This window comes from Chiloscyllium plagiosum, unplaced genomic scaffold (genome assembly GCF_037043375.1).
Source record: "Chiloscyllium plagiosum isolate Xiang-an unplaced genomic scaffold, Cpla_swu_hap1 HiC_scaffold_3, whole genome shotgun sequence".
Taxonomy (NCBI): Eukaryota; Metazoa; Chordata; class Chondrichthyes; order Orectolobiformes; family Hemiscylliidae; genus Chiloscyllium; species Chiloscyllium plagiosum.
Window position 1 is genome coordinate 99042464 of NW_028270141.1, and position 25024 is coordinate 99067487.

A 25024-nucleotide genomic window follows, 5' to 3' on the forward strand; every position below is an offset into this window, starting at 1 on the left:
GCGTAAATTCTTCCAGCAATTTAAGAGCAGGAGAGATTCCTGGTCAGCAATATTATGGAAAAAAAATGAAGCTTCTGTCATCACTATTCCTAGTTCTGGACTACAACATGCATCTAAAAGTACATGTTATTTAGACTCCTTGGGGAATTCAGTTGACTGGGTGGCCAGTGAGATCAGATTGTTATTAACAGCACAGAGTTTAAATCCCTTCGATGGAATGATACAGAAAATCCCTCCATGTGATGGAGATCCTGCTGAGCCTTTGAGCAAAGAACTGGAAAGGATTCATTGATTATGTTAATGAGCAAAACAGTGCAAATAGATTATAATGTAGAGAAATGGGAGGTCATCTGATTTTGATCGAAAAGGAGATAGTTTCTGTATGCTGAAAATCTAGAAGTAGTAAGGTCCAAGGAGAGTTGGTGATCATTAAAAAGACATGAACAATGACAGAAAAGAATCAATATGGAATAATACCCTTTTTATTTAGAAGTCTAGGGTCCAAGGGGATAGATGTAGTAAGAAATAGAAAGTGCTGGGAATACTCAATTGATGAGGCAGTATCTGTTGAGAGATAAGCAGTGTTAACGTTTTAGGCTATTACCTTTCATCAGAAATCTCCACATTGATTTTTCCACGAGTGTTGTCAGACCTTTTGAATGTATCCCACGTTTTCAGTTTTCATTTCAGTTACAGTAGTCACAGTATTGTTCCTTAATTAGATTATGCTGTCCTTTCCATAACGCACACTTAGACCAACTGTTCTTCACCTCTCATAATAGCCCCTACTTTGGCTGGGTACTTTTTTCCTTATGCTTCTGCAATGTGCTTCAGGTTGTTTTACTACTCCAAAGGCGCTATATAAATGCAAATTGTCCTTGTCGTTGTTCTTCACGACTTAAGACTATCTGTGATGCTGAATGATGTTCTACATGAGCTGTATGTCTGAACTGCTGCACCCCTCAGCTAGCACAGCTCTGTCCAAGTTAAATCATATACCAACAATTCAAACAAACAAATTGACTGCTCGTTCCACAGCAGTTTTTGATAAGAGTACAGTTGTGTTGTGGTAATGGTACTTACAGGAGAGCTCCACATGTGACAATGGGTGAGTAGTTATACATATTTTATTTCAAAAATATACTTTATTCGTGAATATAGTATATATAGTCACAATTGCGGTTCGAATCTCTCCAGTTGCATGTTAAGAAAACAAACGGTAACTATACATCCTGCCGGAACTTCCGTTCAAATTATGTCAGCAGGAAGCAAACAGACAAAGTGTGCAAGCAGTGGGTGATCTAATCCTACTTCTTGTGCAGACTTGCTAGACTTGAATTGAATAATAGCTTTGTAAATTAATGCTGATTCCATCAGAAACAAATGAAAGATTAAAGCCCAACTAGTTTGTGAAGGTGTATCAAGACAGGGAATCTACATTTCTACCAGGTCCAATCTACATATCACTCACACGCTGTACTGTTGACTCATGATTTTTTTCTGTTTCGTTTACAAAGCAACAGTCCCTACACTTTACATCCAATGTATGTGAAGTGTTCTGAAACATTTTCGCAACCCGATAAGATGTTCTGCAAAACAACTCGGTCATTTTCGTATGAACTCGCAGTTCTAGATATTTCCAGCAGATGGCACCAATAACACAAAAAAGCTTATTTCATGAATTTATTATTTTCTAGTTTCATTTGTGTGTCATTCAATTTCATAGGTTAAAACGTTTGATTGAGTCCATAAATGCACTTCATTCTTAATTACTTCTTAGTGGTAGAGCTGTGAACTCCAGTATTTCCCAGTGGGGAAAACCACAATAAAGCACTGTTATCACTGGGAGATTAACAAACTGGTCCGTCTGCAGCTTCATGTTGAAGTACGCTAGGAAAGTCAGAGCGGTATGTTGCTTTCATCGAGATTTCCCTCTGGGTTTCAATCCCTGAGATACATAATGTGACGTTGTCAATGACCTTACGTCTGACTTTGTAGAGAGACCAATTTAAAAATCACACAACACCAGGTTATAGTCCAACAGGTTTAATTGGATGCACTAGCTTTCTGAGCGCTGCTCCTTCATCAGGGGGTTGTGGAGTACATAATTGTAAGTCACAGAATTTATAGCAAAAGCTTACATGTGATGTAACAGAAATTATACTCTGAAAAATACCTTGATTGTTTGTTATGTCTCTCATCTGTTAGAATGACTTCACTTCTTTCATATGTAAATCACAATACTCCTTTTAAAAGTTACATTCTCAGGTTAACAATTGGTGTCAGGCCAGATAAGATGTTGAAGGTATTAGTCCCCTCTGTTCTGTTGTGTGTGCCATAACGTTTAGACTGATACTAATCTAAAATATGAGTTAACAGAATCTTACATGGATTCATGCAGTTTTTGAGCAAAATACAATGTAACTCTGCAAATACAAATTCACCCCAAAAACCCATATCTGCATGTGGGTTTTTGTATGTGTGTGTGTGTGTCTGGGGTGAGGGGTTGTGAGTGTCTGTGTGAGAGAGTGTATATGTATGAGGGTAAAGGAGTCTAAGTCTGTGAGAGGGTGCATGTGTGAGTTGGGAGTGTGTGTGGCTGTAGGAGTGTGTGTGTGTCTGGGGTGGGGGGTTGTGAGTGTCTGTGGGAGAGAGTGTATATGTGTGTGTGAGTGTAAAGGGGTCTAAGTCTGTGAGAGGATGCATGTGTGAGTTTGGAAGTGTGTGTGTCTGCAGGAGTGTATGTGAGTGTCTGTGTGCGTGTGTCTGGGATTGGGTGTTGTGAGCGTCTGTGAGAGAGCATATATGTGTATGTGAGTGTAAAGGGGTCTAAGTCTGAGAGGATGTATGTGTGAGTTTGGGAGTATGTGTGTCTGTAGGAGTGTGTGTGTGCCTGGGGTGGGGGGTTGTGAGTGTCTGTGAGAGAGAATGTATATGTATGTGTGTAAGTGTAAAAGAGTCTAAATCTGTGAGAGGATGCATGTGCGAGTTTGGGAGTGTGTGTGCGTGTCTGTGCGTGTATAGGAGTGTCGGTGTGTGTATAGAAGTGCCTGTGTTTGTGTGTATAGGAGTGCCTGTGTGTGTGTGTGTGTGTGTGTGTGTGTGTGTAGGAGTGTCTGTGTGTGTAGGAGTGTCTGTGTATAGGAGTGTCTGTGTGTGTGTATAGTGCAATGGTGGTCACCTTAACCCAAGGTCCCAGTTGAGGCCCTCCCAGAGATAGACAGATATCTCTTATTTTATTTATGATCTTCACCAAGTAAAAGAGGCAGCTCACAATACCTGATCGCCATTACATGCCTCTCATATTCCGCACTTTGTCTCATGTGACTTATGGCACTTAACAACTCAGAGATAATAATCTGCCAAGGAATCTGCATGGTCAGTTTGAAGGCAACTCACTGGATATTGTACTCGACACAAGTGATAGAAGAAGATGGCAGTGGAAGTGGTAAAAGGGGATTGAGAAGGGAAAGTCATCTCAAGTGATCTCAGGTTAGTAAGCTGGTGGAATCTGACTGCCAGCACTCAGCATGTAAAAGGAGAATCAATCCAGAGCATGGACATGAGCTAGGTCATTGGCAGAAGTCCCTTCTAGCTTCTAACACCTAGAGGATAAGGTGGAGGTGTCCAGCTCTCAGGGTGTGTGACGTACACTTCCAGAATATACAGCCCACTCTGAGAAAGGGCAGCTGAAGTTAAAATTGCAGCACAGTCACCAATGTCATGGGACATTATAACCTCTATAACATTCTGAAAGCCACAGCTAAAGTTACTAAAACTATAGAAATCAGTCTGACCTACTCTTTCAACCACCTATCAAAGCAGCTTCATTGAATGGTGACTGCCGTCAGGACTAATCTTGCTTTTGTTCCTACAAATAGCACAAGCACTTGATTCGGAAGTGAAGGGCCGGAGATGACTTACGATGGTGAAGTTTAAGTCTCCAGTGATTGAAATACTTTACTTTCTCCACTTCTGTAACTTCATTAGATCTAGTCAGCAGGAAAGTCAAGCTGAAGACACATCACTGAAAGTGTCACTTTCTGAAACAGGTCACTCGAAGTGTCTTGATACAAAGGCAGGCCCCAGCTGTGTTGCTGACAAGGACTTAAAGCACTTGCTTCTCTTTTACCCAGTTAATCCTGACTGACTGTAGCAAGGGATGTGCAAGATTGCAATCAGTTTTCTCAAGCCTCAAGCAACCAAACTATCAGTGCTTAGAGGGACAAAGAGAGGTGGTCTTTGAACAGTTATCAAGTAAAATGTACATAAAGCCAAGTCGGAGCATGAGTACTAATTGAAACCATTGGGCATCGATTAGCTTCTCTCCATCTCCTTCAAACACTGACAGCCCCCCATCCTCAAATTCAGACTCACTCAAGTGACTTTCTTCCTCTTTGTGAGTAGGGTACAAAAAGTATTCAAGCACACTTGTTTACCTCCCTTTGGGGCAAGAGGGACAATTTTATGTGGCCCTCTTATACACCAGTTCAGATGTCAGTCATTAACAAGATAATAAATTCTAGGTTAGTATTGACTCACATGAACACAACATCTATCATCAGCTATGGGCAGCAACGCACCTGACCTTGGTATGAGATGTCACCTGTACCAGCCTGGAAGGACCCCAGTGCAATAGATTTATAAGTATGTTTACATTCCCTGCTACAGGGAAATTCGGCATAAAGCTCCCAGCTAAGGGGTAACGTTTTCATGCAGAGGATGCTGCGTGTGTGGGATGACCTGTCTGAGGAAGTGGTGGAGGCTGGGACAGTTACAACATTTAAAAGTCATCAAGATGGGACATGAATAGGAAGGGTTTAGAGGGATGTGGGCGAAATGCTGGCAAATGAGATCAGATTAATTTAGGATATCTGTTTGGCATGGATGAGTTGGACCAAAGATCTTGTTTCGGTGCTGTACAACACTATGACTCTATGACTCCAATTCTCTTGTAAAACTATGGAATGGAATTAAACTGGAACAATAAAACTGAAACAGTCATAGAGTCGAGCAGCACAGATCTGGTGGTATCAGTATTCTGCCAGCGTTTGGCGGTGTCCTTATGCAGACTAGCGTCTGGGATTAACCCCTAGGGTTCATATCTGCTTTCTTCAAATTGGGTAACCTCCTGACTCAACTAATATTACAATGTCAGTGCCAGCTCTCACAGGCACGAGCATCTGCCATTCCCGATACAAGGTTAAACCATGGAGTTTCCTCCACATAGTTGTTTTGAAACCGCGACCACTCACCACAGCAACCTGGAAAAGACGTAATAAAAGTCTAGGGTATACATTTACATATGTTTGCGAACAGCTTTCCTGGAAAATCCACCATCATCAGGCAGCGTAAAAGTCCAGCCCAATACATAAACACTTCTGCATTTTAGAACTTTCCACTTTGAAATCAGACTGCGTGAAAAACGAAAGTGATTCCATTTCATCCAATTGGCACAACTGGACTTTCCTTTGTTCCTTCTCCCCATAATAGATCCAACTGTAAACAGAAGGATGAATCTTCCCGAAAGCTCTTAGATTTACAGCTAATAAGCCCAGGAGAGATGGTCAGCCCATAGCCAAAAATAGAAAAGCAAACATGTTTACCTTACAGACGGAAAGTCCGTGTGTGCTCTGTTCCCAAAGTTTACACAGGTAACTATAAACATATTTGTTTAAAGCAAACTGAACACATCTTTTATACAGACAAAGATCATAATTATAAAAGGATGTGTAAAAATACGTACTGGAGATATATGAGGAATTTAACTTGTTACAATGATTCTGGGTGAAAATCTGTTCTCTGGAATGTTATATTACGGGTCCCAGGACCAGTCAGAGTTGGCTTGTTCCAGTTAGAGTGCGAAAGTTGGCATCGGCGTTGTGAGATTAGGAAAGGGATGATCAGCCAGTGTTCCTGTTTTATTTTGTCTTCCTAAATATGATTTATTTGCAGGAACGTTTATAATATTTGTTAGGGTAAACAACAGGTTTTTTCAGCATGGGTCTTACTCTCCCAATAAAACTCAAAATTCAAATGTTCCAGTGAATATAATCCTCCCTTCCTTTAAGATAGACTGCTCGCATAGCTTGTACTTAACACCCAAATAACTAAGTGTTCTAAACCATAAAATATGGCTAGTATTCTGAAAATAGTGCTTAATGGTCGACTGCCTTTTTGTTACAGCAGCTTCTTTCTCAGGGCCTGTTGTGATATGATGTACATAAACTGCTGCCAATTCTTATCTCCCTCATCAGGCAAGGATGTGTTAGTCTCATGGTTTGTTAGGCAATCAGAATCAGTGGTAATAGAGTCAGGTAGATTGTCTTTCACCCCCGGTTTCAGGCTCCCTTGTCTCTTCTGCTGTAGAGGTGCCTACTAACATCTCTGAACAGGTTGATTAGAAAAATAGGTTAAATAGAAAATTAAGTTAAATTTAAATAAACCTGTATATGGTACAGCTTTCAAATAAATAACCCACATTATTGTTTCACCAAGTATTGTGTGTGATTAGCTAAGAGAAGAGTGTCACATGGTGGCAGTTTGTAGTGGCAAATGTGCTTTTGAAGATTAGATTGCAAAATATACAAGCCCTCACAATGCAGTAGAACAAAAGTGCTAGTATGAAAGTGGACCAACTATTACATCTCAGCATGTGTGAGTAATTCTGCAGTTTTGTAGGGGTACACACTGTCTTCATTCTGAGATTGTATCTCAGCATGCTGCAGCCTGTGGGATTGTTCAAGTTTGACAGCACTCAAAACGCTAAAGCCTAACTTCTGCAAAGGCTAAACAGGAACAGAGATTAAACAACAGACTGGTTTATTTTAAGTAAAGCCTACAGACTGGAGATAGCTCATTATCAGAATAGAAATTAAGTCAGTAAAATTCTGCACTCACTTCTTTGATTTAAACCAGTACAGCAACAAGCCTGAAGATAAAGGGATTGATGGATGGAAGTGCAAAATCAGTTAAATGCAGTTCATGTGAGAGAAGCTTGATGGCACAACAGCTAAAATGGCCTGCTTTATGACCAGACAATATATCTAAAAGCCAGAGTTTGAATTGCTTGGCATTCAAAATCAGCCATATATGGACAGGAATGCACGAGAAACTTGTTTGGAATGATCACACTAACAACTTGGCATATTTCTGAATGGAGGCAGTAGAAATGAAAAAAAAATTCAAGCATGCCGAATGAAGAGGAAGGCAAAGAGCAAGAGGTTAGTTGCCACACTGAAATGAGACATTTTGAGGCGAGCATTGTTATATGTACCATAAAGCTGGGGTGTGAGGTCCTGCCCCTGATGTGCCGTTGTCATCAGTAGATTAGTCTTCTCGATTTTTAGACTCCCCTTGAAGCAGCCTCTGAGCTGTATTGGCTTGGTTTATAAATGCAAAGGGTCTGACACCTATCTGAGAACTATTCTGCAGTATTTGACACAAATTAGGTCATGCCTGTGCCATGCGAACTCTAACTAGCCGAGGGCAGAGTGGGGAGGGGAGCATTAGGGCTGCACAACCCACATAATTAAACAAGCTCCTGAATTAGTCAGAAGCCCAGATTTAGAATGGTTTTAGTATCATTGCCAATAAAATGTTGAGATATGGCAATCACTGTTTCTGTCAAATGATCTTCCCAATTCTAAAATGGTTAATCAGCAGATGACAGTAAAACAAAAGTTAGCTTTTTATTTTAAAGCTTATACTTGTGCAGATATACTATATAGAATCCATGTACTGTGCACATGTAAATAAAGAGCAACAAGATGAAGGGAAACCAGCCTCTATGCAATTATTTCAGGTACCGAGTTGGATGATTAACCATGATCATATTGAATGGCAAAGCAGGCTTGAAGGGTTGAATGACCTACTCTTTCTCCTATTTTCTATGTTTTGACAGGATAGATAAACAGCAATTTGCAGTTGGGGAGTTAGATTAATGGGGCAGTTGTTATATTTTGTTACAATAGGCCAAATGACTTTCTTCAATATATGATACGTCTGAGTCTTGACTTAAAGAAAATGTCTCATTGCCTTTGGTCTTTTTGAGTGATATATGTGTTACAAATACTCACACTTAACCTGCAGGTCATACAAAACAACACCCAAAATAAAAAGAATAATTTAAAGTTACCCGAGGTGTAAAGAAGTAGTGTGTCATTTACTTTAGGAATTAAACAAACTAGCATTTTTGTTTTGTAATAAACCTGTGATTTTATATTTTTTTAACCCAATTTTTGTAACACCAGTGTAGTGTTGTATTTTCCATGAAGTTAACCTCTGTATTAATGCAAAGGTAAATTTTTAGCTAACAATATTATAGTGACACCAAGTGGCTTTTTATGGTATAATGAATGACTACTTAGATCCATAGCACACAACTTGGCACTTTCAAACATTTACCCTACTTTTGTGACCAAAGGTGTAGAAACAGGTATAGGCCATTCAGTCCATTGAGCCTGTTCCACCATTCAATCGCATAATGATTGGTCTGAAGCAAATCTTATTGATCCATCTTTAATCCAAAACCTAGGTTTCATGGCATGGGGCTGGCAGGGGGAAGAGGCAGATAGAACAAAATGGAAGAATTGGGAGAGAGTAGAGGGAGAGAGAGATTAAACTACAAAGATGTCATGAAACAAAAAGCAAAGTGAGTGGGAGTATACATTGTGTCAAAACGTTTCATCTTGCAGTCACAAGAATACGAATGTAAAGGGAAAGCAACATTTATACTGTATGAGAGGAAAACGTTGGTTTAATGGCAAGCGGATTTTAATTGGTAGAGGACTTGCCTTGGGGAATGCACTAACTAGATGATGACGAGCAGTAAACTGTCAAGCTTTGTTTAAATTTTAAACCAAGTATGTTGGCTCTGATTGGTCAAGGCATTGACCTGAGAAATCATCCACAGAATGGCTGACCCCTATTTTGCTGAGTTGAAACAATTGCAATGTAAGTCCATGTTCTTTCTGTCTGTATAGGACAGGGCTGTGTGCATTAATGTACATAGCAAGTATGCCACACTTTGAGCATGATTGACAATTTAACATTAGTTGTCAGTGTAACTTTTTTGTAAATGCAGGATTATTTAGTAAATGCTGTCAAATTGCAGAATGACATCTAATGTTGGTGATGGCTTTGAGCTTTGGAAGTGTGGCCAGGTTGGACATGGTGAGCTTGGCTACGGCTGGTTGTGACAACCAAAGCGATACACTGTTTAATACAACCTGCTGGCTGCTGGAATGTACAGCCTGTGTACCTAGCATCACACCAGCACCAGCATTAACCCCATGCTTGAAAATCTCCAGAGGATGATGCATGTATAGAATGAGCTGCCATGTATGGCGTACAATCACAACATTTAAAAGACATTTGGATGGGTACATGAATAGGAAGGGTTTAGATGGATATGGCCAAATGCAAGCAAACAGAACTAGATCAGTTTAGGATTTCTGTCTGGCACAGACAAGTTGGTCTGAAAGGTCTACTTCTGTGCTGTATAATTCTGTGATTCTTTGACTCACCACTGCTTTCTGAAGGACCCTGTTCAAGTTGCCAGTCACCTGCCAGCATGTGCCTCATTCAGAGCCTACCTAAGGGAGCAGCATTCAGAAAGGGAGAACCATTGAAAGTAGTTTCCTCCCCTTATAATGGACACCTTACCCTCATTTGTCAGTGACTCCACCCATCCCCATAAACCTCATCCTGTCCCATTAACCTCTCTCTCCAGAGATCCAGCAAATGGGAATGGGACTAGATTAATTTAGAATATCTGGTCAGCACGGACGAGTTGGACTGAAAGGTCTGTTTCTGTGCTGTACAATTCTATGACTCTCTGGACTATCTCTGCTGCCCCTGTGTTACCAGCAAAAGCCATCATTCAGAGTGGCCATGCTGGTACAGTGCTTATTCAGAGAACCAGTGCAGACATGATTGGTCAAATCTTCTGTCATGTTAGCTAAATTCAGTATCGGGCATGGATGTGTTGTCACTTCCACTGGAAGGGCAGATCAGGCTTCACTTGTGCAATTTTCAGTCTCAGCTTATTACATGCACAAATAACACAGCAAGTCCTGCAGTGGAAGTGGGCAGGAAGCTGTCACTGCAACATTATGCTATCAGAACACTTGACATTGAGAGGTTAATTAAAGGACTCTGAACAGTAATTCTGTCACTGCAAGACAACAGCATTATGTCGGCCTGTGTTGAAATTGCTCCAGTCCCTGGAGATGCTAAAGGCATGATAGAACATGGCCCCATAGTTCTGCAACGCCTCACTGCATCAGAGCTAGTCAACTTCAGAGATTATGTCCCACCTTAATAAGATACTAAATGCGAACAAGTGACAGGGATTTCTCCATGCAGCACTTTCTTTGCAGCTGTTCCTCTGTTCCTGCCTCAGACAACACGAAATGCACTTCATCTCAAACTACTCTGCAGCTCTCGGCCTTGCTGGGCTTTCAATGTTGTGAGTCCACTGAGTCATGGAGCAAAAGGGAACTCAGTGAGGAGCTCAAGATTGTTCTCATGTGGACAATTCATTAACTTAGTCCATGGAACACTGCAGTAATCCTTGCAACCCGCAAACTCCTTCCTCTCAATTCAACTCTTCACTATTAGTAAGATACTGCATTTGGAGCTGGAGAAAGATGCAAAAGTGTGTATCACTTTTCGAAGCAGATCAACCACATTGTATCCTCAGCCTCTCAGCTACTAATTCCCTCTCCCCCATTAGCGTTGACTGTCTTCATTTTAGGAGCAAACGTCCCTTTCTCATTCTTGATCTTTCTCATTCCTACCTATGCTCCAGGCTGAGACAACACCCTGACTACCCTGACTGATATTGAAGCCACCTCCTCATTCACCGTGAGGGATCTCTCCACCATGAGATTTTCACTTATCATCTCTGACCCTGCAGCTCCTATTCTACCACCTCCCATTCCCCTCACCCCAGGATTGTCACTACTCCAGTTACTCAACACCCACCATTTAATCCTCAGGAACCGCCCTTTGATATTTCTCACCCTTCCCTGTGGGTACAATACTCAACCCCCACCCTGCCTGTGAAACCCCTCACATCTAGAGTTGAAGCATTCACATTCACATACAACTCTCCACCTTTCCCCACTGACCCTTCCATCCTGGGCCAGAATCCTTATCCTGTGCCCATTAAACTCCCCTTTCTTTCTCAGTTATCCTCCATACCCCTGCAACTTAGACTATTGAACACGTTTTCAATTACTGAACAACTCTGCAAAGAGTATAAAGCATCTACTCATTCCAAAGTCATCGAACCTTGTCTGTTGCACAAGTCTGTTATGAAATCTTGAATCTGAAAGCACTTATTTAGACCTTAATTACAAGGGTGAACTTTTTAGATAGTGATAACTGCGCACTAACAGTCTTCAACTTCCTTCAGCTGAATTTAATATCTGAGACCTTTCATGGGCGATGGCTGGCATGATCAGCTGATCAAAGATTGAGGCAAGTCCAGGAAACCAATGGGGAATAAATGAAACCATCTGCACTTAAATGCCTATTTTATCTCAAGACATGGAAACCAGGCAATGTAGTTCACATCAACACATTTGCATCTCTGGTTTTAATTCACATATGTCTGGTAATTTCACATATTGGTATATAAAAGGTTTGCCTGCCAGTTAGCCAGCTTTGAGAGGTAATGCAGCCAAATTCAGACGTACGCACAGAGCTATATTTAAACCACTGCTTTGGAGCAGCACAGCAGAGAGAAAGAAAAATACATTTGTCATGATATGAGCTGGAAATCTCTCTCTTTCCATTTCTCTTAGACTCTCTGAAGGTAATGTAAGTGTATAAACAGGCTGGGGAAGGAAACATGCACCAAGAATTTGGTGATCATACAAACTTCATTGGCATTGAGGATACTATTCAACAATTAATTAGCTGTGCTCTCAGATTAAAATTTTGACACCACAAGACTTTTGAACTGCATAACCTTTAGTCTTCTTGTCTATCTCTCATTTTTAAACCAACTACTTGTCTTTGCATGTGTATTTGATGACAGGGTTTATTATTTTTTTCCATGGTCGGCAACAAAACTCTAACTGACTTAATAAAAGGATATTATTGTCTACTTCATTTTGACCACGTTAACAGCTCTCTATTTGAAGTGTAACGCTGCATGATAATGACTGAGACTGTGTTTTAGAAGAGGGGACCAAAATTATCTACCCCCAAGTGGTTTATAATAAGTTTAATTTTAGTGAGTTGGCCTTTAAAAGAGAATGCATATGTATTTGTCACACATGGTCTGTATGATGCACTGTGTGGTGTATTCTACGTTGCTGTAGCCTAGTAGCAAAATTAATTATTAACAAAGTCCCAGAAATGTCTCAATGGTTTCACACCTGCCAAAGCTTAACTATAAGCAGCTGGAAAACTACTTTCAAAGTTTAAATAGCAGTTTTGAATGGTTGACCTGAAAGGTTAACTGAGTTTCTCCATTCAGAGATGCTGCCTGTTTAATTTTGGTGTTTGACGATTTCAATTCATGCACATTATGAAGTGACTGAATTTGCTGTTCCCTGAAATAGCTTGAAATGAGCCTGAAATATAGAGCCCAGAACTTTAGACACTTTCGTCACTGTTACAATGTTGTTGTGATACCTCAAGTTATGTGCAGGTTAAGATTTAATGCACCTCCATCACTGTCTGTTTCTTGAAGACAGGCCTGCAAATATAATTTTCCAAGACATTGGCAGATAGGTTTGGCGAGAAATGTGCAGATATTGCTATCTCTGGCTAAAAGGATTGTCCAGATCGTCTTGTACGTTTTCTCCAATCCTCTTCTCTTCTCGAAAACAACTGAAGAAAAAAATTAATCTGACAGAATTTGCAATGGCTGCATTTTCAATTGGCGCAATCTAACCACTTGTTGCAAAATCTTAAAAAGTAAAATTGCAAGAAGAAAATAATTGCTACCACAAAAATTCCAAACAGAAAGTCCAAAACTAAACATGCTTCCCCCCAAAAGAATCAAGAAGTTGTTAATAACTGACATTAACAACTCACAATATGTTATAAAGTCATACAGCACAGAAGAGGCCCTTTAACCTATCGGGTCTGTGCTGACATATCTGCAGTAGTCCCTCTTTCCAGCACTTAGTCCACAGCCTTGAATGTGACATTCCAAGGGCTCATCAACGTACTTTTTAAAGTTTGCGAGGTTTTCCACCTCAACTATCATCCCAGGCAATGTATTCCAGTTTCCCACCACTCTCCTGGAGAGGAAACTTTTTCTCAAATTCCCTCTAAACCTCCTGCCCTTCACCTTAAAATTACACACGTTCGTTGTTCACCCATGAACTAAGCTGCTTCCTATCAGCCCTAACCACAACCCTCATAATCTTATACACTTTAATCAGCTCTCCCTTCTCTCCACCAAAGAAAACAACCTGAGCCAATCCAGCCTATCTTCACAGCAAAAATGCTCCAAACCCAGGCAACATCCTAGTGAATCTCCTCTGTACCGCCTCCAGTGCAATCACATCCTTCCTATAATGTGTCTGACTTCACAGAATCCCTACAGTGTGGGATTCGGCCCAACAAATCCACACATTTTAGTATTTAAATGAAGATTTTAGCAAATGGAAGATTTAATATCGTGTGAACATGGGAAAAATCATGACTCGTCCTTTGCAAACAATTCTCAAGTTGGCAAGCTAGAAAATAAACCCTTAAGTCTAATATGCTCCCTAGAGATTCTCAGTCAATACATTTTATTTTAAAGATATTACCAAAGGAATGATGATCCCAGAAACTCTGTAATCAGCTCAGCAAGTTGATGGTGGAGGTTTTATAAACCTCGTGGGTTTATTACACTTGCATGAGATTTTTAATGACAATTCAGTGACTGCAGTAGTTCATGGTGTTTAAGTAAAAGTTGTGATGTTTCTGTGGTTTTACCTTGCTGATTTGAGGCTGCCTTGGGGTTTGACAGTGTGAAAATATCTCCCGGATGTGTCTCTTATGTTTTCACACCCACCAAAGCTTAGCTGTAAGCAGCCAGAAAATTACTTTTGAAGTTTAGGTAACAGTCTTGAACAGCTAATTTTCCTTTACGCGTGGACCAAATTTTTGTTGGCACTGAGGTTTGGGGGGTGGGGAGGCTGGGAGGAGGTTGGAAGAATACATGATGGGAAACTGTTAAACTGAATCCTACTCACCTTTTCAAGTTTTCTGGTGCCACTGCTAGTGAATGCCAGAATTGCACAGCCAAATGGGACTTACATATTTACATGAAGCAGTGTTGATGATGTGGTGACATTGTACAACCCACATCCTGTCAATACTGCTGGACTTTAATCACACCTGTATAAAATGGGTGTCTGAGGTTATTAGATGCTAAGAAAGAGCCAAGTATGTGGGTGTTGCTTTTAATTGTGTATCCCCTTGTGGAAGTTTATGATCTATGCGCTCTTAAACTTCGCCTCATGTTACTGATGGATACTACATATGTATTTGGAGCACACTAGCTATTGCTTTTCCTCAGAAGCCTCAAAATACTGAGATGGCCCCATTTTCAAGCAACTGGATCTGGAGATGAACTCTTTTTCAGACTATACCTTTTATACTACTACCTGATGCTGCATACTTCCTGACACATTCATAGATTTTTGAGGAGATGGGTAGGATGATACACATCAACTGACGTCCTGAGAGTTAGCAGTCTAATGTATGGGCATTCTGCCATGCCACAGGTACTGGATACTCATTCTGTATGAGCACTGTTTGGTGGGAAATTAGCTATACGTTAGAATCAGAGCAGCAAGGCTTCTAGAAATGGTTGTCTGAAACTGGTCACTAAGTCTGGAGAAGCATCGGGAATCAGTCCCATTGCCATTCATTCCAGATGCTCTGAGTATCCTTGACCGTCTCTAACATTTTTGCCTCCACTAGAGACTAACCTGAAGTTTTAGGACAAGCGGGCACCACGTAAAGGAGCTGCCATCAATACAAGGTTAATCTGTTATGTTCCTGAATTTATGGCACTCTGCACATGAAGTTAAGATCATTTACTTATTTAATACTTTTATTCATTGAGGAGAGGTGGGCTTTGCTGACTGGACCAGTTTTATTACCCATCTCTATTTGCCCATGAGATGGTGGTGGTCAGCTACCTTTTTGAACCGCTGCAGTCTATTTGAGGTAGGTACACCCACACAATGCTGTGAGGGAGGGAATTCTAGGACTTCAACCAGTGACAGTAAACACTGATATATTTCCAAGTCAGGATGGTGTGTAGTTTGGAGGGGGATTTGCAGGTAGTGGTATTGCCATGTATTTGCTGCTCCTGTCCTTCTAGATGAAAATGTGTTCAGCCATGACTTGATATCTTGTGAAGTTAATTGTATTGGCTGATGACTTTTATCTGTGATGCTGGTGGTCTTTGATGGAAGCCAAAGTACATTATTTGCTCTCAGTACTGCTAAAGGTTGTGGAAATGCTTCAGCCTTATCTTTTGTACTGATGCTTCAGCCTTATCTTTTGTACTGATGTGTCGGGCTTCCCCATCATTGAAGATGGCAAGATTTGTGGAGCCTCTTCCTTCAGTGAACTGTTTGGTTGTCCACCACTATTCACAATTCGACGTGAGAGGACTGCAGAGCTTTGATCTAATCCACTGGTTGTGGGGTCGATCACTTATGCTTTTCTACAGGCAAGTAATGCTGTGTTGTAGTTTCGTCAGGTTGATATCTCATTCTTAGGACTGGTGCTTCTCCTTGCATTCCCTCCTGCACCCTACATTGAATCAACATTTACATCCTGGCTTCATGGTAATGACAGAATGAGGGATATGCCGGGCCATGGATTTCCCGTTGCTCCTCATGGACCTTGCATTGTTAAATCAGTTCAGTTCGTGGTACTTGGTGATTATGTCAAACATAATGAAGGGTATACTCAATCTGAAGACTGGACTTGGTCTCTACAGGAACTATGCAGTGGTCTGTCCTCCTAATACTGTCATGGACAGATGCATCAGTGGCAGGCTGTTTTGGAAAATGTAGGGGGTGATGGACTCTCAGGTGAATGTAACACGAACAGCCAGGTTTCTGGTACTGAGAATGGCTCTAATATAGTGAGGGGTACATCAGGTTCCAAGCCATTGATTGTGATATCCGACTCTCTAGTCAGAGGCACAGACTGACGTTTCTGTAGCCAGCAGTGAAAAATCAGAATGGTGTGTTGCCTCCCTTGTGCCTGGATCAAGGATGTCTCAGAGAGGATGCAGAATGTTCACAAATGGAAGAGGGAGGAGGTCATTGGACACATTGTAATCAACTACATAGGGAGGGAAAAGGATGAAGGGAGAATATAGAAAGTTAGGCAGGAATTTAAAAAGGAGGTCCTCGAGGGTAGTAATATCCGGATTATTCCCGGTACTATGAGCTAGTGAGGGTAGGAATAGAAGGATAGAGCACATGAATGTGTGGCTGAGGAGCTCGTGCAGGGGAGAAGGGCTCACATTTTTGGATCATTGGAATCTCTTCTGGGTTAGAAGTGACCTGTACAAGAATAATAGACTGCACTTAAATTGGACTAATGTACTGGCAGGGAGATTTGCTAGAGCTGCTTGGGAACATTTAAACTAGTAAGGTCGGAGGGGTGGGGGGTCCCAGGGAAATAGTGGGGAAAGAGATCAATCTGAGACTGGTACATTAAACTGCATTTATTTCAATGCAAGAGATCTAACATGGAAGGCAGACAAACTCAGGGCATGATTTGAAACATGGGACTGGGATATCATAGCAATTACAGAGACGTGGTTCAGAGATGGACAGCACTGGCAGTTTAATTATCCAGGATACAAATGCTATAGGAAGGATAGAAAGGAGGGGAGGGGTTGGGGGTTGGGTGGGGGGTGTGGTGCAGTGAGAGAGGGGAGGGAGTGATGTTTTTGATAAGGGATAGCATTACAGCTGTACTTAGGGAGGATATCCCTGGTAATACATCCAGGGAAGTTATTGTAGGTGGAACTGAGAACTGAGAAAGAGATGATCATCTTATTGGGATTATACTATAGACCCCACAATAGTCAGCAGGAAATTGAGAAACAAATATGTAAGGAGATCTTAGTTATCTGTAAGAATAATAGGATAATTATGGTAGGGGATTTTAATTTTCCAAATATCAACTGGGATGGCCATAGTTTTAAGGGTTTAGATGGAGAGGAATTTGTTAAGTGTGTACAAGAAAATTTTCTGATTCAGTATGTGGATGTACCTACTAGAAAAGGTGTAAAACTTGACCGACTCTTAGGAAATAAGGGCGGGCAGGTGATAGAGGGGTCAGTGGGGGAGCACTTTGGGACCAGCGACCATAATTCTATTAGTTTTAAAATAATGATGATAAAGGATGGACCTGATCTAAAAGTTGAAGTTATAAATTGGGAGAAGGATAATTTTGATGGTATAAGGCAAGAACTTTCAAAAGTAGGTAAAGGGGTGGCTGGAAAATGGGAAGCCTTCAAAAATGAGATAACGAGAGTCCAGAGACAGTATATTCCTGTTTGGGTGAAATGAAAGGCTGGTTGGTATAGGAAATACTGAATGACTAGAGAAATTGAGGTTTTGGTTAAGAAAAAGAAGGAAGCATATGTAAGGTATAGACAGCAGAGATCGAGTGAATCCTTAGAAGAGTTTAAAGGCAGTAGGAGTATATGAAAGAGGGAAATCAGGAGGGCAAAAAGGGGACACGCGATAGTTTTGGCAAATAGGGTTAAGGAGAATCCAAAGGGATTTTATAAATATATTAAGGAGGGGAAAGATATAAAAGAGACCTAAGGGGCAATGTTTTCACACAGAGGGTGGTACGTGTATGGAATGAGTTGGCAGAGGAAGTGGTGGAGGCTGGTACAACTGCAACATTTAAAAGGATGAATAGAAAGAGTTTGGAGGGATATGGGCCAGGTGCTAGCAGGTGGGACTAGGTTGGGTTGGGATATCTGGTCGGCATGGACGCGTCTTTTTCCATGCTGTTCATCTCTATGACTATGACTCTATGGCAAAAGGGTAATTAGGGAGAGAATAGGGGCCCCTCAAAGATCAGCAAGGCAGCCTATGTGTGGAACCACAGGAGATGAGAAAGACACTAAATGAGTTTTTTGCATCAGTATTTACTCTGGAGAAGGACATGGAAGATATAGAATGTGGGGAAATAGATGGTGACATCTTGAAAAATGTCTGTGTTGCAGAGGAGGTAGTGCTGGATGTCTTGAAATGCATAGAAGTGGATATATCCCCAGGACCTGATCAGGTGTACCCTAGAATTGCGGAGCGTTTCAGAGAACACCTCTGGGACACCCGGACCAACCAACCCAACCACCCTGTAGCTCAACATTTCAATTCCCCCTCCCACTCCACCAAGGATATGCAGGTCTTTGGACTCCTCCATCGTCAGACCACAACAAAACGACGGTTGGAGGAAGAACGCCTCATCTTCCGCCTAGGAACCCTCCAACCACAAGCGATGAACTCGGATTTCACCAGTTTCCTCATTTCCCCTCCCCCCACCCTGTCTCAGTCAAATCCATCGAATTCAGCACCACCTTCCTAACCTGCAATCTTCTTCCCGACCTCTCCGCCCCCACCCCAGTCTGACCTATCACCATCACCTTGACCTCTTTCCACCTATCACATTTCCGACGCCCCTCCCCCAAGTCCCTCCTCCCTACCTTTTATCTTAGCCTGCTGGACAAACTTTCCTCATTCCTGAAGAAGAGCTTATGCCCGAAACGTTGATTCTCCTGTTCCCTGGATGCTGCCTGACCTGCTGCGCTTTTCCAGCAACACATTTCCAGCTCTGATCTCCAGCATCTGCAGACCTCACTTTCTCCTCCTAGAATTCCATGGGAAGCTTGGGAAGTGATTGCTGGGCTTCTTGCTGAGATATTTGTGCCATCGATATTCATAGGTGAGGTGCCAGAAGACTGGAGGTTGGCTAATGTGGTGCCACTATTTAAGAAAGGTGGTAAGGACAAGCCAGGAAACAATAGACCAGTGAGCCTGATGTCAGTGGTGGGCAAGTTGTTGGAGAGAATCCTGAGGGACAGGATGTACATGAATTTGGAAAGGCAAGGACTGATTAGGGATAGTCAACATGGCTTTGTGCATGGGATATCATTTTCACAAAAGTGGTTGCATTTTTTGAAGAAGTAACAAAGAGGATTGATGAAGGAAGACTGAATGTTGTGATCTACATGGACTTCAGTAAGGCATTCTACAAGGTTTCTCATGGTAGACCGGTTAGCAAGGTTAGATCTCATGGAACACAGGGAGAACTGGCCATTTAGACACAGAACTGGCTTGAAGGTAGAAGACGGAGGGTGGTGGTGGAGGGTTACTTTTCATACTGAAGGCCTGTGACCAGTGGAGTGCCACAAGGATCGGTGCTGGGTCCACTGCTTTTTTTCATTTATATAAATAATTTGGATGTGAGCATAAGAGATATAGTTAGTAAGTTTGCAGATGACATCAAAATTGGAGATGCAGTGGACAGCGAAGAAGGTTACTTCAGAGTACAACAGGGTCTTGGTCAGATGGGCCAGTGGGCTGAGGAGTGGCAGATAGAGTTTAATTTAGGTAAATGTGAGGTGCTGCATTTTGGAAAGGCAAATCAGAGCAGGACTTATACACTTAATGGGAAGGTCCTAGGGAGTGTAGTGAACAAAGAGACCTTGGAGTGCAGGTCCATAGCTCCTTGAAAGTGGAGTCACAGATAGATAGGATTGTGAAGAAGGCGAGGTAAAAACAATGACTGCAGATGCTGGAAACCAGATTCTGGATCAGTGGTGCTGGAAGAGCACAGCTATTCAGGCAGCATCCAAGGAGCTTCAGCAAAATCGACGTTTCGGACAAAAGCCCTTCATCAGGAATAAAGGCAGAGAGCCTGAAGCATGGAGAGATAAGCTAGAGGAGGGTGAGGGTGGGGGTGGGGAGAAAGTAGGATAGAGTACAATAGGTGAGTGGGGGAGGAGATGAAGGTGATAGGTCAGGGAGGAGAGGGTGGAGTGGATAGGTGGAAAAGGAGTTAGGCAGTTCGGACAAATCCGGACAACTCAAGGGGACAGTGTGGAGCTGGAAGTTTGAAACTAGGATGAGGTGGGAGAAGGGGAAATGAGGAAGCTGTTGAAGTCCACATTGATGCCCTGGGGTTGAAGTGTTCCGAGGCAGAAGATGAGGCGTTCTTCCTCCAGGCGTCTGGCGGTGAGGGAGCAGCGATGAAGGAGGCCCAGGACCTCCATGTCCTCGGCAGAGTGGGAGGGGGAGTTGAAATGTTGGGCCACGGGGCGGTTTGGTTGATTGGTGCGGGTGTCTCAGAGATGTTCCCTAAAGCGCCCAGTCTCCCCAATGTAGAGGAGACCGCATCGGGAGCAACGAATACAATAAATGATATTAGTGGATGTGCAGGTAAAACTTTGATGGATGTGGAAGGCTCCTTTAGGGCCTTGTATAGAGGTGAGGGAGGAGGTGTGGGCACAGGTTTTACAGTTCCTGCGGTGGCAGGGGAAAGTGCCAGGATGGGAGGGTGGGTCGTAGGAGGGTGTGGACCTGACCAGGTAGTCACGGAGGGAACGGTCTTTGCGGAAGGCGGAAAGGGGTGGGAAGGGAAATATATCCCTGGTGGTGGGGTCTTTTTGGAGGTGGTGGAAATGTCAGCGGATGATTTGGTTTATGCGGAGGTTTGTAGGGTGGAAGGTGAACACCAGGGGCGTTCTGTCCTTGTTACAGTTGGAGGGGTGGGGTCTGAGGGCGGAGGTGCGGGATGTGGACGAGATGCGTTGGAGGGCATCTTTAACCACGTGGGAAGGGAAATTGCGGTCTCTAAAGAAGGAGGCCATCTGGTGTGTTCTATGGTGGAACTGGTCCTCCTGGGAGCAGATACGGCGGAGGCGGAGGAATTGGGAATACGGGATGGCATTTTTGCAAGAGATAGGGTGGGAAGAGGTGTAATCCAGGTAGCTGAGGGAGTCGGTGGGTTTGTAAAAAATGTCAGTGTAAAGTCAGTCTTCACTAATGGAGATGGAGAGGTCCAGGAAGGGGAGGGAGGTGTCAGAGATGGTCCAGGTAAATTTAAGGTCAGGGTGGAATGTGTTGGTGAAGTTGATGAATTGCTCAACCTCCTCGCGGGAGCACGAGGTGGCGCCAATGCAGTCATCAATGTAGCGGAGGAAGAGGTGGGGAGTGGTGCCGGTGTAATTACGGAAGATCAACTGTTCTACGTAGCCAACCAAGAGACAGGCATAGCTGGGGCCCATACGTGTGCCCATGGCTACCCCTTTGGTCTGGAGGAAGTGGGAGGATTCAAAGGAGAAATTGTTAAGGGTGAGGACCAGTTCGGCCAAACGAATGAGAGTGTCGGTGGAAAGGTACTGTTGGGGACGTCGGGAGAGGAAAGAACGGAGGGCTTGGAGGCCCTGGTCATGGCGGATGGAGGTGTAGAGGGATTGGATATCCATGGTGAAGATGAGGCATTGGGGGCCGGGGAAACGGAAGTCTTGGAGGAGGTGGAGGGCGTGGGTGGTGTCTCGAACGTATGTGGGGAGTTCCTGGACTAGGGGGGATAGGACAGTGTCGAGGTAGGTAGAGATGAGTTCAGTGGGGCAGGAGCATGCTGAGACAATGGGTCGGCCAGGGTGGTCAGGCTTGTGGATCTTGGGAAGGAGGTAGAACGGACAGTGCGGGGTTCCCAGACTATGAGGTTGGAAGCCGTGGGTGGCAGATCTCCTGAGGTGATGAGGTTCTGTATGGTCTGGGAGATGATGGTTTGGTGATGGGGGGTGGGGTCATGGTCGAGGGGGCAGTAGGAAGAGGTGTCCTCGAGTTGGCGTTTGGCTTCAGCGGTGTAGAGGTCAGTGCGCCAGACTACCACTGCGCCCCCCTTATCCGCTGGCTTAATGGTGAGGTTGGGATTAGAGCAGAGGGATTGGAGGGCTGCGCGTTGTGAAGGTGAGAGGTTGGAGTGGGGGAGGGGGGTCGACAGGTTGAGGCGGTTAATGTCCCGGCGGCAGTTGGAAATGAAGAGGTCATGGGCAGGTAATAGGCCAGCGCGGGGTGTCCAGGTGGATGCAGTGTGTTGGAGGTGGGCGAAGGGGTCCTCGGAAGGTGGGCGGGAGTCCTGATTGTGAAAGTAAGCTCGGAGGATGAGGCGACGGAAGAAGTGTTCGATGTCACGGCGTGTATTAAATTCATTGATGCGTGGACGGAGGGGGATGAAGGTGAGTCCTTTGCTGAGGACTGATCGTTCGTCCTCAGTGTGTGGGAGGTCTGGAGGGATGGTGAAAACTCGGCAGGGCTGGGAGCTGGGATCTGGTGTGGGTGTGGAGCTGGGAGTGGGGTCGGAGCCAGTACGCTGGAGTGGGTGTGATGGTGGGGGGAATGGTGGTGGAGGCATGAGCAGGGGTAGTGTTCCCCTCGGGGTTCTGGGGGGTGGGGATAGTGACAGTGGGGTCTGTAGGGGGGGGGGGGGGTCAGCAGAATGCAGGTGAGTGGCGCTGGTGGGGTCGGAAGTGGTGGCAGACACGGCAGTAGGGGTGGCGGAAGTCACTGAGCGTGTGGCATCGGCGATGATGTGAGGGCCGGAAGTGGCTGTGGGAGTGGCCATGATGGGGGCAGAAGTGACATCATCAATCAGCGTGGGGGTGGTAGCTGCATCAGCCGCATGGCTAATGGCGTTTCTGAGGCCAGGGGAGTCTTCTGGAATATTTCAGGAGCGCTGGTTATGGAGGTGGGTGGATAAAAGTTTGTTGTACATACAGTTTTTGATGTTTGAGATGGAATTGAAATACTGTTTGTTGAGAGTATGAATTCTCCTGAGGATGTAGTACAGAGTGGGTCCTTTGCAATTCTGAGAGAGTGTGGCTCTCAGCTGAGGCAGGGCTGACTGTAGAGAGGTTAGGTGCCAGCGCATTGCTGCAGGCGTGGAGCGGAGGATCTTGAAGGAGAACTGTTGCTGGTGTTTTTGAATCTGTAGTCTGTACTGTTTGTCCTGTTCGGGTCTGAACTCTGCTGGTTTAAAGGTGGTCCGGAGTCCGTGTGGGATGTGTTGGTTACGGAGGCATGCACTGAGGAAGCAAATGTGGCTGTGGTACCGAGTTTGTTTCACGACATGGTTGAAGAGCTTCAGGGCAGAGGAAATGACGTGGGAGTTGCAGTGGGAGAGGGACTCCCTGAGATTCTTGTAGAGATAGGAGGAAAACTTCTTCAAGGCAGGCATCCTTGCAAGAGGATTCGCAGTAGGGTTAAAATCAACGAGGTAAAAACAATGACTGCAGATGCTGGAAACCAGATTCTGGATCAGTGGTGCTGGAAGAGCACAGCAATTCAGGCAGCATCCGACAAGCAGCAAAATCGACGTTTCGGGCAAAAGCCCGTTTGGTATGCTTTCCTTTATTGGTCAGAATATTGAGTACAGGAGTTGGGAGGTCATGTTACAGCTGTACAGGACATTGGGGTTAGGCCACTTTTAGAATATTATGTGCAATTCTGCCTTACCACCCATCGGTAAGATGTTGTAAAACTTGAAAGGGTTCAGAAAAGATTTACCAGCATGTTGCCAAGGTTGGAGGTTTTGAGCTGCACGAATAGACTGGGGCTGTTTTCCCTAGAATGTTGGAGGCTGAGGGGTGCTTTTACAGATGTTTATAAAATCATGAGGGGCATTAATAGAGTAAATTGACAAGATCTTTTCCCTGGAGTGGGAGATTCCAGAACTAAAGCGCCTAGCTTTAGGGTGAGAGGGGAAAGTTTTCAAAAGGATCTAAGAGGTAAATTTTTCATGCAGATGGTGGTGCATGTATGGAATGAGGGGCCAGAGGAAGTGGTGGATCCTGCTACAATTACAATATTTAAAAGGCATCTAGATGGGTATATGAATAGGAAGGGTTTCAATAGATAAGGGCCAAGTGCTGGCAAATAGGACGCGATTAGGTTAGGATATCTGGTCGGCATGGACGAGTTGGACCGAGGGGTCTGTTTCCATGCTGTACATCTCTTTGGCTCTATGAATGGTGAAGATGAGGTTAAGTATATTTTTCTTTAATTTATTTTCCTCACCACATGCTGTAGACTCAGTTTAGCATCTGTTTCCTTTAGGACTTGACGAACTCAGTCGGTAACGATGCAGCTGAGCCACTCTTGGTCTTGGACATTGAAATCTCCCACCCAGAGTAGATTCTGTGTTCTTGTCATTCTCAGTGTTTCCTCCTCTATATTCAACATAGAGGCGTACTAATTCACCAGCCGAGGAGGTGATAATTACCAGGAGGTTTCCTTGCCCATGTCTGACCTGATACCATAGGACCTCATGGGGTCTGGTGGCAATGTTTAGGATTCCCAGGGTAATTCATTCCTGAATGAAAATCACTTTGCCACCACCTCCTCCAGCATATCCTCCTGGTGGGACAGGCCATACCCAGGGCTGGCGATGTGGTGTCTGGGTGATTGTGTGTGAGATATGATTCCGTATGACTATGTCAGACTGTTGCTTGACTAGTCTCGCCCCACATTAGTAACGAGGAAATTACAGAATCAACAGGGCTTTTTTTGGCATTGTCATTTCAGTGTCTTAGTTGATGTCAGGTTTCATTTGTTTTTTTTTCCTTTGTAGTGTTTAATAAAACTAAATGGCTTGCTAGTTTATTTCAGAGTGTAAGTAAGAGTTACCCACATTGCTGTTTGCCTGGAGTTACAAATAATCCAGACCAGGTAAGGATGTCAGATTTTCTTCCGTAAATAGCATTGGTGATGAAATGGATTTTTACAATTTCATGATCATCATCAGACTTTGAGTTCCAGTTTATATTTTTTGAATTCAAATTCTGTTGTGTCGTTGAACAAGGATTTCCAGATCATTACCTGGTTCTCTGGATTAGTAGTCCAGTAACAATTCCACTATACTATCACCTCCAAGCCTTTATCACATGTCTGAAGAACCTTAATTCACTTGTAATGGAGTGCAGTAGAGTACATATCACTGATAT

At 43.5% G+C, this 25024-nt stretch overlaps 1 protein-coding gene across 1 annotated transcript in view; it reads left to right on the forward strand.

Annotated features, from left to right (window-relative positions):
• Positions 1-968: 968 nt before the first annotated feature.
• The window catches only part of LOC122547290 (interferon gamma receptor 1), a 90738-nt gene continuing 66682 nt past the window's right edge, over positions 969-25024 (forward strand). The window contains exon 1 of the mRNA XM_087981795.1: positions 969-1108. Within this exon, the coding sequence (XP_087837921.1) occupies positions 1105-1108 (4 nt within the window). The 5' untranslated portion in view covers positions 969-1104. The remainder of the gene's footprint in view (positions 1109-25024) is intronic.